The 13,608-nt window shown below is 39.6% G+C and overlaps 1 protein-coding gene across 1 annotated transcript in view; it reads left to right on the forward strand.

The window, feature by feature from the left end:
• The first annotated feature begins 4,822 nt into the window (after window positions 1-4,822).
• Window positions 4,823-13,608, forward strand: part of LOC149783069 (uncharacterized) — a 28,436-nt gene continuing 19,650 nt past the window's right edge. Inside the window, exons 1-2 of the mRNA XM_089931286.1 lie at window positions 4,823-4,975; window positions 5,765-6,214. Coding sequence (XP_089787412.1) covers window positions 4,852-4,975; window positions 5,765-6,214 — 574 coding nt within the window. The 5' untranslated portion in view covers window positions 4,823-4,851. The remainder of the gene's footprint in view (window positions 4,976-5,764; window positions 6,215-13,608) is intronic.

Raw genomic sequence — 13,608 nt, forward strand, 5'->3', positions numbered from 1 at the left:
GCATTTGTTGGCGGTTTTTGATTGAAGCTTTTTTACCTGACCCGGGGTCAGAGTAACATTAACATGACTATACGACATTTTTATATAAATAATATTTTTCTAAATAACACGATTAAATATTTTCCACCGGTGCATCAACGACCCTCATTCGACCACTGCCACCTTCAAGTAACATGGCCTTGTCGCTAAGTATGACCGCGATCGCTCTGTAGAAGCCGGGAACAATTGGTGGACCGGGTATATCAGGAGGAGGGTTAGTAACATGAGCTCGAAAGTGTATATCAACAACAGATTGTTTGGATAAATCAAGATGTTCTAGTGAAAAATAATAAATCGGATATAGGACCTGTAAAATCTAGTTGTGATATTTGCAAACCAGTATCTATATTTTGATCACGTCCCATAAATGACATCAAACGATGATATGCGCGCGCTACATGATTTTGAACAAAATTTAGTTGTATATCCTCGGCTGGTTCTTGATGTCCATTTATCCGTAAGGAAACTTCATTAACTCCAAGGTTGTCAAATATCATATGTGAACGTTCTTGATTATTCGTCCGAGCATTATCTTGTAGTGCAATAAAAATATGTCGTGGTGCAGAAACACCCTGTTGTGATGCTATATGCCATGTAAATAAACCATTAATATTGCTTTGAGCAGCATCTGTGGTTACTGTTAACCATGATAGCAATGATTTACCGCCTTGATCCATAAAAGATAGTAATTTTTGTTCCTCAGTAATAGATGGAGTCATTACTGGCATCCATAGTGAAAGTTTTGATATATTTACTTTACCCTCGGCAACACCAGCACCTCGCCAGATTGTATCATTATCATCACCTTTTCTTACGAGCACAATTGTGTGTTTAGCTCCAAAGATGACTTTTCTAACATTTCTGCAGAATCCAAAGATGTGTGATAATGGAATTGCACACGAAAAATTTATATTATCTCCCGACAGCGCCGCCCGGCGTGTTGCAAATCCCAGGTTGTAAGTCGCATTAACACTTTTTATAATATCAAAATCAGCACCTGGTCTGTCTGCGTGCTCAAAATCAACTGGTTGTGGATTAGATGCAGTATTTTGTGTTACCAGTACTTTGGTATACTGAACATGATCAGCGTTGTTGGTAATATCCTTAGCAAACATCATTGTTGGACCAGCTGATCTTGTAAAGTCGTCAGAATATCTCGCCAGACCAAATATTGTTGTAGCAACGTCGACATCATTCTGAACTGATTCAATATTTTTTCCATCAATCATATATGTGGCGCCACTAAATAATGCCATAATTCCGTTGTTGACAAAACCAACACGCAAATTAGCAGCATATGGCGTATTAGCTACAACATTCGTTACAAGTCTACCTTCTACTTCAATAAACGCCTCAGCGGGCAAGAAATATCTACTTGTATCATGAACCTGTAATTCGATTCTCCCTCGCTGATTTGGTAGTCTTGCGTCATAAGAATAAAATTGATAATCACGTACCGACTCGTACTTAAGGACAGGTGCCTCCATATCAAATGCTGGGTCTGATTCGCGCCTGAACATTTTTATTATAGTTACCATTTTTCCAAATGATGATCATCGTCGACGAAGACCGCTTCCTGCTATTAAATTTGCTGTTATATTTTTTCTGCTTCTTCAGATATCGCCGCTAGTTTTTGATTTGCAGCCTGATTTATTATTTTACTAACATCTGCAGGCATCACCTCAGTACTTGCCAGTTTCACCGGTGATTGTTGTTTTCGTCGCAATAATCGTGCTAGTCTTTCTTTGATCGCCGAGAACGCCTTACCAGCAACATTGACAATTGCACCAGGAGCTTTATCACGAACAATATCAATAGCCTTCATCGATAATTGTTTTGCGACGGGTGCTACTTTTGGAGCTATCCTCGTGAATAATACCCGAATGACATCACCAAGTCCATTTCCGTAAATAACACTATAGATTGGTAATCGTGAGTTTACCGCTCTAACCTGTGTGGGTTTACGATGATTATCATGCACAATCATCTTATTTTATTTACCATTTATCTAACAACTAGTCATCAACGAGCTCATCAATAAGTTCTCGGTAAACGCCGATATCCATGATGCCGCCGCGAAATAATCGCTGGCAAATATCAGCTGCTTCATTGGTTATTTCTGGTGAATTATTTCCGGCACGTTTTCCTCCTATGAGAACCTCTAACCGTGACACATCATTGATGATATTATCAGGACAAACAAAATTGTTTTCTTCCTATGTAGTCAGAAAACCACTTCCAACAGCGCTCGGAGGATCATCATCATCCCCTTCTGCCAACATCTGTTCTCTTTTTTCTGTTGTTTTCTTAAATAGTCTTAAGGGTGATCTTTTTTCTGCTGATTTTTTAAGTAGCTCTTCAGACCTTTTAAGTTCCGACTTCAACCTTTGCTGCGAAGAAGATTGCTGTTGTTCTATTTGTTGCAGAGGTGGAGGAAGCTGATACTGGGAGGACTCTCCTTGTCCTAGTTGTTCCCGTCTCCTTCTAAGTCTATTTACTTCTTCATTAAATCTTTTAAATTCTGGACCTCTAGCTTGTTTTTTATTGTAATATACGCGATATATCCATTTAATGAAATCATCATCATTTGTTTTTCCATAAAAGGGTTTTAAAAAATTAGATTTATTAGATATATTTTTTGATATCATCTCAGGTAATCTCTCTCTTTCAGTGTTTCTAATTTCCTCAACAACTCCTTCGTTAAATCTTGCAATTAATTTTAAGCTCTCTCCTGCTGATTTGGATTTAGATGCAAGTTTTTCTCTCAAATCGGCGACTTCAGTACGAAGTTCTCCAATACCTTCAAGTATTTCCTCACCAACAGGTGGAGGCTGAGCTGCGGCTATGTCAATTGGAAGGTCTCGTAAAATCTCCCTTGCCTGTTTAGTTCTTCTTGCTATGTTTTTTTGATACCGGAAGAAGATCTTCTTTGATGACAGTTGTAACTTGTTCAGTAGCCGCAGTGACGGGTTTAAATAGTTTTTTAGTGTCTTCTTCATACTCAACTTTTGCTTCTTGCTGCGCTTGTAAATTTTTTCTAAATGAGTCTTTGACAGGAAGAAATTTTTTAATTGTTTCTAATCGTTCTCGTGCTGTTCTTGCAGTATGAGATTCTGGATGTACCATTATTTTTAACATAACAATTTTTTAATTAATAGCAGCAGAGAGGGCGCCTACCAACGTTGGTCGTCCAGTAATTAAACAAAAAAATAAATAAACACGTAGAGTACTTTAGTTTTTTCAGCTACCTTTTCAAGCTAGGGTTTTATTGATGGGGTTGGTTTCAACAAAAAATAAAAACATCCCAGGAAACGTTTATTTGTAAAAATCTGGACCTTTCTACAGATGATTTATTTGTTTGTTTTATTTGTTTTGTCGGAATTCTATGGTCTGTTCACCCTCTCTGCTGCTTGCATTCTTTGGTATATGTTTCTGATTGTTCTACCACGGCATATAAGTGAACTTTGTTGCAATATTCAGTAAGTATAACGTTTTTGATTGCTGTAAAATGAATGCGGAAATGCCTAGATTAGATAGTTTAAACGTTTTTCGTAAAAATCACTATAATCTGGAAATATAAATTGCAATCAAATCTGAAAGGAAAGAATAATTTATGTTGATTTCGGAACAGTGGGAACCGTTATTCCACTGTTACTAAGAATTGTGTTTTTATTTAAAATGCATGTATAACAGCATCATAGTGTAGTACACAGTAGTGGACCACATAGACGCTGTATATTTGCAATTGTCGAAAAAGAGATTGTGTACTTTATGAATGTGTGCACGTGTGTGTGTGTGTGTGTATTTGTGTGTGTGTGTGTGTGTGTGTGATGTTGATTTTTAACGTAGCTTAAAAAAAAGTTCAGTCATATCGCTACCATGTATGCAGTGTTGCAGTTTATAGTGATGTCTAGCACTGGGGCATCATGCCGCAGACACGTAGCATCATGTCACACCCAGTCACATTATTCTGACATCAGGCAGACCAGTAACACTAACCTAAAATGATACTAACAAGGCAGCTGCTAGTACTTTTTTATAAGTCTTTGGTATGACTCGGACGGGGTTCGAACCCGCGACCACCCTAATCGAGGCGGAGGCTCTAACTACTAAGCCACCAGAGCGGTTGCTCAGTTTCTGGTGCACATATCTTATGTAGATGAGTTATGTTGATGATTTATGTATGTTACCTTCATGTAATTACACCTTGCAGGACTTAAAATATCGATAGTTGACTTACACAAATCCCATTTTAGGTTGAATGTAACAAAATATGCCATGTTTGTTCCAGGATCGTGTTATTAACACTCTATCATATCAACAAGGAACTACTAACTGACATGATGTCATTGGTTTACTTGGAATAGATGATATCAGGCTGTGGTAATAATGAAAAGAAAATTATATAACCACAAGTGTTTTCGGATTTATCTATAATTTATATTCGCACCTCCAATTAGAGAAACTATTGATCATTTTACGTTATACAACACTGTATTGGATATAATGTATCTTATTAATTGGTTTGGTGTCAAACCACAAAACTGGGTTATATGCTTTGTAAACGTTACACCCAGGCATACCGTACTGTTCCGCTTCGAGTTAGATTTGTTATTGTGGAGTATCATGCATACGTTTGTGTACGCGTAATGACGTTCGATAGGGCATTTACGAATAACATTGAACTTACTGACTTTCATATATGTTTTCTTGACGTCATAGTTCGGGTTAAGCGGTGCTACTTTTTTTATACGAAAATTTAATTTATGATGTCAAATGTTTTTTAGAAAAACATCATTAAGGAAAATTTAAATGCAAAGTATAAATACCCTCCAATTACACAACCGCTTAATCAGCTGCAGATCTGGACGGCATAGTAAGATGTACGGACGAACAACTCCATTTGTTTTGGTAATCCTTTCGCTGCTGGTTACAGGTAAGAAAATATTTCAACTTTTCGGGTTGGATAACAATTCTTAGATATACTATTTGTATTGAAACATTCTTCTCATTTAGAAAACCGTGTACGTTATAAAGATTTTATTTTAATAATTGATCTAATTTTCGCTTATGTTATATATGATTTTAATAATATATTTTGATTAATTTGTCATATATGCGTCCTAAAATAAGAGGGGAAGATTTTTATTTTAATAATTACTCGAATTTACAATTTCTTTAAGGTTTTACTTTATTATGGATAGGGTTGTGATAATATAACTTAATTAATCTGCTACATACGTGTATTGCAATAATGGAAGGGGATGGGGGAGAGAGAAGCGGGTAAAACTCAGTCTTATCATTGTACTGCCAATAACTTTGACAATGAAAACAACTGATCTAATGTGGTAATCAGTACAGTATCAACTACGTTTTTAATGAGTGGTCCTTTCCTAACGAATAGGAAGGAGACAGACTTTTACAGCTTATAACTGGAGTTAAGGGACTTTGCAAACGCTCTAAAGATATGTATAGTTTTCAACACTGCAGAGTGAATCATGACCTGAATACACCAAGATGACGGGAAAGTTGAACCAATCTAAGTACTTTAACTGATCTAACTTGTAATATGTGAGCACAAATTATGTCGTCATTTTTCACCAACACAAACATTCCGTGAGTAAAATTGTTTGTTTGGTATCTTCAAAACCCGTTTTTAATTATTACATTATATGCCCTCATCATAACTCATACAACCCCGGTTTAATTTGTTCGTACATTTCAGACATTTATGGGATACTTCCAAAAGAAGACATCCGGGGATGTCTGAGGGGAATGCCGGTGAGTAGAGGCTGTAATCCGCGGATGTTTCCGAGTACCTGCCCGAGCGGATATCACTGCTACAGCTCCACGGACGGCTCTGGCCTTTGTTGCCCCGACATCGCTAAGGTGACTTGCCCCTCGGGCGGAAATCCCGCAGGTCCTTGCAGCTCTTTTGGAGTCAACCAGTGTCCGTCTGGCCACTTCTGCAGCTCCACATCAGTAGATGGATCTGGAACATGCTGCCCTCTCGATATACCAATGTTGCCAGTCAGATGCCGAAATGGAGGGACAGCGAATGGGCGGTGTGTTCCCTCTGTCACTAATCAGTGTTTTGGCGGCTTCTTCTGTCAAGATGTCCCAGGCGACAGAACAGGAATCTGTTGTCCAACTAGAATCGTTCAACCAGCACTCGGTAACTCTCTCTCTCCTTACAACCTATGTGCACATTATTTATTTATTTTCAAAATGATAATGTTAAATAATAATATTACATAAAGTAATGTCTGTAAAAACGCATGCACAAAACAAACTTTATCTCTTTTTGGGTGGAAAATAATACATACACACACACACACACACACATATACATACGTACATACATACATACATACATACATACATACATACATACATACAATTGAAAAATATTGTTCTTTTCACCGGGCCCGGATCATTGTTTGTATATTCTGTTCTGTGCCATTATCAATTATAGATATTGTGCTCATATTAAGAATAACAGTAGTGAAAGGGGTGAGATTAGCGTCAATGGGAATTAGCATTAAAAACACCCCCTGGGCGAGATTAGCGTCAATGGAAATTTAACATTAACCACCCTGGGCGAGATTAGCGTCAATGGAAATTTAACATGGGCGAAAAACCCTGGGTAAGATTAGCGTCAATGGAATTTAACATTGGAGACAGGAAAAAAAAGGAAATATTGAGATTAGCGTCAAAGGCATTCGAACAATGGAAATAAAAAATATCGATTCTAGGGACAAAGGCAATTGAACATGGGGAATAGAGTTTGGGTCTGTCTAGGGACAAGGGGAATTGAACATGGGAATAAAGTGTGGGTTTGTCTAGGGACAAAGGGGAATTGAACATGTTAGAAAAAAAAAAACTACTTTAGGGACAAGGGGAATTGAACATGGGATTTTTTTTTTTTTTAACAATTTTATAAAGGGATAGGCAATTGAAAAGTCATTCTCTTTACGAGAAATATGGCTGGCCCTGAAAAGGGCCTTTGGTTTCTTCTTCTTCTTCTGCTTCTAATTTCTTCTTTTTCTCCACCAACTTCTTATTTTCTCACCTACACTCTTTTTCTTCTTTTTTTTCTCCTCCTCTTCTTTCTTCTCTTCCTCCTCCTCTTCTTTCTTCCTCTTCTCATTTTCTTCTTCTTTTTCAATTTTTTCATTCCATTTTCGTATTCTTATCCTTTCCTCTTCATCCTCCTTCTCCTCCTTTATTTCCTTCATCACACCACTTATCATGTCCTTTGCTTTTCTTAAGTTGTTAATCTCCATTTTTACTCTATGTGGACTATAAGAATAGTGGTCTTCATTGAGTCGTACTAGCATTTGTTCTATCATGCCCAAATTGTCAAGGACGTCTTGCAATGTTTGAAATTTATTGAGGTGGTTCGAAGCCATCTTCTCTGTAGAATGGTTTGAACGACGAATACTGTGGGTTCTTATACGAAAAGCGTGGACGTGAAGGAAAACATCCCCCTAAAACATAAAATTGATATTACCTAGATCATGACCTAACATCGTGCGGACGTGAAAGAAAACATCCCCTACTTTTCTCATTTCATGTAATATACTATCCACATAAGTGAAGCAACAATAAACAAACCCCAAATCTACTATTTACACACGCAAATCATTAAAACAAAATCCATAATCTACTATCCACACAATCGTACGTGAGCGGTTACAAAACCCAAACTATACTCTCCACATACGCTAAGAAACAATAAACAAAATCCATAATCTACTATCCACACAATCGTACGTGAGCGGTTACAAAACCCAAACTATACTCTCCACATACGCTAATAAACAATAAACAAAATCCATAATCTACTATCCACACAATCGTACGTGAGCGGTTACAAAACCCAAACTATGCTCTTCACATACGCTAAGAAACAATAAAGAAACCCATAATCTACCATTCACACAAACTTACGTGAGCAGTTACAAACACAAACACACAAACACATACCCTCGCACTATGAAAAAAGAGTTAGTGTTTATATTCACACTACTCTACCTACACACACACACACACACACACACACACACACACACACACACACACATTGGCAAATTGATGGTTATTTCTTTTCTAGAGTATTGGGTAGCCCTGGAAAGGGCTGTTTTTTTTTTTGAACTTCATGGACACCTGGTTAATGGTGGCACCTTCCAGGCCTGGCGCCACATACACATCTTGTTCCCCAGTTGCTTTTTACTTTTTTGGGGGAGAGAGCAGAGGCAGGATATGTGGCTTCAGAATCCCAATTTTCGGTTTCTGGGATTCTGAAATTTCTTCTTCTTTTCTCCTTTTCCTCCTCCTCTTCTTTGTATCTTCTCTCCTCCTCTTCTTTGTATCTTCTCTCCTCTTCTTTGTATCTTCTTTCCTCCTCTTCTTTGTATCTTCTCTCCTCCTCTTCTTTATTTCTTCTTTCCTCCTCCTCTCTCATCCTTCCTTCTTCCACAATGGCCTCCGCGGCCAGTTCGTTCAACAGGCGCCTGGCATATTCCAGATGAACATGAAGTTCCAACAGTTTCGCCAGTCTCGTGTTCATTCTGGTGTTGATCAATCAACAAGGGTAGCTGGACTGCCGAACGAGTTTCAATTTATACTAAAACTGCGGACGTGAAGGAAACCATCCCCCTAAAAAACATAAAATTGATCTTACCTAGATCATGACCAAAAAACAACGCGCGGACCTAAAAGAAACACTCACTCACTTTTTTATACTACCCATTCCTATTCTAAAAAATTTTTTCATTAATCACTCCAATATACTATTCACATACGCAAAGCAATTCAATCAAACCCCCCAAATCTACTCTCCCCACACCTCAAACAGCCAAAAAAAACATGATCTTAATCTACTATCCACACCAACGTACGTGAGATGTTACAAACACAAACACACAAACACATACCCTCACACTATAAAAAAGAGTTGGTGTTTATATTCACACTACTCTACCTACACACATTGGCAAATTGATCGTTATTTCTTTTCTAGAGTATTGGGGTAGCCCTGAAAAGGGCTGGGGTTTTTTTGTTTGCTATAGCATTCTTTTAGTTTCTAAGAATGCGATGTCCTCTGAGGATAGACTTTCTGGCGCTAGGTCTGCTTCTTCGGAAAGAGAAGAAGAACTCTTTGGTGTCGATACGACAATCGACAAAGCCTCTCTCAGGTTCAGGTTCCTGCTGCTGTTTCTGCTGCTGTTGTTGTTGTTGCTGCTGTCTCTGAAGTCTGTACTTCTCTGTCCATTCTTCTTTCTCCCTGTTCACTTCTTCTCTGAAGAGTTCTTCTATCAAGTCTTCAGTGACTTTTAGCATTCTCACATTCTCTATCTCTTCTGGCTTCGGTATCAGACTGTGTCTGACCCTATGCAAATTCACGTAGGCTTCGTTTAGCTTAGCTAGTTTGGAGCACATCTTCGTAGGAGGATGAGTCGACAATGGATGGTTAGACTGGAAACAACCCGGTTCTTAAAGTCAAAGCGCGGACGTGAAGGAAAACATCCCTCCACGGTTTTCGAGCCGCAATGTTCAATGAGTGTCATGAGAGGGATAGTAAGAAGTCAAAGAGCATGAATCAAACATTCTTATAGCCAAACAAATCACAAAGGCATTTTTTTCAAAACACATCATTTTTTATTCAAAAATCACTTAACACTAACCAACAACTCTAAATTTTTTTAACAATAATCCAACAATATAACATCAAACATTTTTTTCAATTTACACTCTACTTTAAACAGGGTTGGCAAAGTTGTGAATGAAATTGTGATTTCCACTGTTACAAGTCATTGAGTCATGGATGGACACTACGTTTCCTAGCTTAAGACAACAAAATAAGCATACTAGTAAAAAAATCAACGATTTACTTTCTCATCGTTTCTAGAAAAATCACGATCAAAATAAGTCACTAAATGTTCTTTTGCTGATAATAAGTGATCACTTTCGATCTCGACTTTCTCTTTGAATTTGTCAAAGAGGGTTTTGATGTAATGGATGTCTCGAGTCGTTAATGGAGGACAGAAATGTTCACGCAAGTCTTTATACCACCAACGTAACACGTCTTTTTTAAACAGACTCCAAGCTTCGTCCAGATATTCGTTAAATTTTTCTTCTTGACTGATGTTTTGACATCCATAGTAATCATGCTTCATCCATGTCGTAATTGTGTCTGCCAGGTATGTAGCACAGTAGGAGACCAATTGCTGTTCTTGTTCTGGCCATCTCGACTTGATCACGATGTCCTTTTCGTCTTTGTGTTGGGATTCTCCTTCCACGGTCTCCTCACATTCCATCTTCAAAGCTTCTCCACTAGGTAAAGAGGGATAACAGTCTTCCATGGCTTCTAGTAATCTAGAATGACTTCTCTCAAACTGTTGATTTCTATGGTATTATCGAATTCTGCATACAGGATGACGTTCAACGTTACATCATCATCACCGATTCTGTTTCCGAACTGAATTTTAACACGAATCTGGCCGGATTTTATAGGGTGGAAATGTCCCTCGTCGCTGCCTTGGTCTGGAGTGAAATCAAAAGCCCACAAAGCATAGCCTCCGTCATAATCGTCGTACGTAATGCCGTGACTGGTGTTGGTTCCTAACTGTCCCGTGGCTTCGTACAAGGACAAGTACGATCTCAAGTAATTCTTCTTCTCAAAGTCAGGTTCGAAAGGTCGGGTACACAAGGTCTTGCCATCGCGACTGACTTCAATCTTGGACACGTTGAAGTGATGAAAGTTGAAAGGATTTTTAGCGATAGCTCCGTTGAAGGCTTCATTCGAGACCATACCAAGGATCAAACGTTTGGGTAGCTGTCCTTGGAACAGATGATCTTCGACCATGGATCGCTGTCCCCTAGGAATGGTGAAAGTTTTCACTTCTACGCGTCGGATCGGATACTTGGCGGTCGTTCTGCCCAACGTCTGACTGATGTCGTTACCTACTTTAGGTAACACTTCCACACGACGTACGTAGAGTCTGGCTTCTTGGATTTTGGTTTTGTACTCGCCAGCATCAGCCAATAAATGGAAAGCGGTACTGCTCCGATTCAGTCTCAGGCGGACATCCACCCCGTTCAGCAAATATTTTTCTTGCAACCACATGTCCAAATGCAAACGATCCATCAGTTCTAAACTTTGGTTGGGTCCTATGATTCTCTTTCTTCGTTCTACAAATCCCTCATTGGTGGTTGTTTTTGATTTGGGGTCAGCTTCAAGACCTGTTTTATCAAATTCGCCCGCTTCGTCAGGTTCCCATAGCACGCAGGCATTGAGATGAGTGTTCTTGGCGTCTATTCCGTACGTCAAGAGATTTTCCAGGTAGGCACGGTAAGGGTAAGTATCCATGCTGCTGCTAACCAGTTTGTTGTTCAAGTACAAGTCCACTGAGCTGAACAAGGAATGCATGAAATTGTTGACGGGAGCTACTGGCTCAGTGTCTATAGCATTTCCATCCTTATCTAGAACTTTGACTTTCAGGTACAAGTAACTGCTATTCAGATCGATGTAATCTTCGGGCTGTCCCTTGATTTTAAACTCGATGGGAGCGGAATCGGTCAATGAGGAGACGTGATGAAATTCCACCCATTGGGATTCTTGCATGGTCATCATGGTGGGGGGCATGGCAAACAGATCCAGTTCCGTCTTGGAACAGGCGCAAGACTCTCGGTGCATCATTTTTTTGTTGCAGTGTCTCAATAATCGAAAACGTCTAAGTCTCGAACGGTTCTTCTTTTCTTGGCCTTTCTAGCTTGAAGTCTGGTGAAAGGGTGTTTTCTTCGTCGTCTCTTTCTGCCTTGTCCTTGCTGAATGCTTGACTCGGTAGCGTGCAGGGCATTTATAGGTGTGTCTTGTCGGCCCAAAAGGTCTTTACCCGTTTGCAGCAAGATATTTTTGCCTGCCCTCATGAAGGCTTCTTTAGGGTTTTGTTTGTCGATGATGACATTTTGGAGAAATTCTTTGCCTTGTGTCAGTGCCGCATCTTTCAAGGCGTGCAATCCGCGTGTCACCATCGGTTTCAACACCGGGGCCACCGAACGAAAGGCCGATTTTAACATATCTCCTTAACCGTGTCCTCGCTGTCGTGCAACCCCTCGATACACTGGATACATGACTTACGAGTCGTGAGAGAACCGCTTTCGAAAATAGAGTTTACCGTGACTTTTCCTTTGGTGAATGCAATATTTTGTCCCAAATCTCCTTTTATAGCAATGTTGACCGTGTCCAAATACGACTTGCTGACAGGCAAATAATGAGGATGCACAAATTCCCAGTGGACATGGTAGGTGTTTCCACCTTCCTGGTCACTGGTCGTGGTACTATCCACTTTGAAAGGAATGACACGCAGTAACGGTACAGAGGTGTGTCCCACCACGTTATACTCCACCACATCGGAGTACACGAACATCAAATTCAGTCCTTGGTTCAGTTCTACCGGGGTACGAAAATACTTGGCAAAAGACTCGTTGTCGTAAATGACTCGTAATTCGGGTTGTCCTTTTTGTTCTACTTTCTTTCTCATCTCCATGTCTCCGCCCAACATGTCAAACAATTCAGGACAAAATAAGAAAGACATGAATTTGCCCCCATCAGAAAATTTCATCAGAAAGCGACGAGCTATTTTGTGGTACTCCAGGGTGACCTTTTTATTGACAAGCTCCAAAGCTCTATGAAACACGCCATTAAACCTGGTGGCTATGGTGCTGACCAAATGTTGACCGCTAAAATAATAGCCTGATGGAATCACCAAGTTGTAGGTCCACGTTCGAGTTTTGTCATTATAGGTTTTAATGCTATATGTGCCAATCTTATCTTATCGAAAAAAACTTGTAAAATTCCGTATTGCTGTTGATCTTCGGTTTAAAATTTGGAGCCATTTTTGTGTCTCCACCTAAAATATCAAACAAGTCACGATTAAAACTGATGGACAACGTTTGGGTATCCTGAAATTTCATCAGTAAGCGACGAGCCACTTTATGGTACTCCAGGGTGACACTTTTTTGACTCTGTTCAGGGCTTTGCCAAAGGCGAACTCGAACCTGGAAGTAATGGTGTCCACCAAATGTTGGCCACTAAAATAAAACCCTGCCGGAATTTTCAAGGTGTAGATATTGAAGGGTGAATTGTTGGATGGTCTTGTGTCCCCTGAAAACCCGATGTCATTCATGGCTTCTTGTAATTGTTGGTTCATGATTTCGACCTCAAAAGTGTTTTGCTTTTCGGTGATGTTTTGGATTTGTGCAGGGTGAATCATTTCTACTAAAGCCACTTCCCAATGGGCTTCGTGATCTAACTGGATGGCTTGAGGTAATTTAGCCGTGTAACAGCACAACGTGTTGTGGGGAAACACCTCCATGGAACTGTCACTGGGTAAGGTTAAGTAAAATTGGTTTTCGTGACTCATAATTCCAGAGTTCTGTGGCTGTCCGAGGGGTTAGTGGATGTCAGAGGCGTGTCTCCGCCCAAAATGGGGTTCTGGTTGTGGTTGTTGTTGGAGTGGTGACTGGCACTGGCACTGGATACAAGGTTCCCGTGGTTCCCGT

Source organism: Sinohyriopsis cumingii, chromosome 14, assembly GCF_028554795.1.
Source record: "Sinohyriopsis cumingii isolate HCF-2022 chromosome 14, ASM2855479v2, whole genome shotgun sequence".
NCBI lineage: Eukaryota > Metazoa > Mollusca > Bivalvia > Unionida > Unionidae > Sinohyriopsis > Sinohyriopsis cumingii.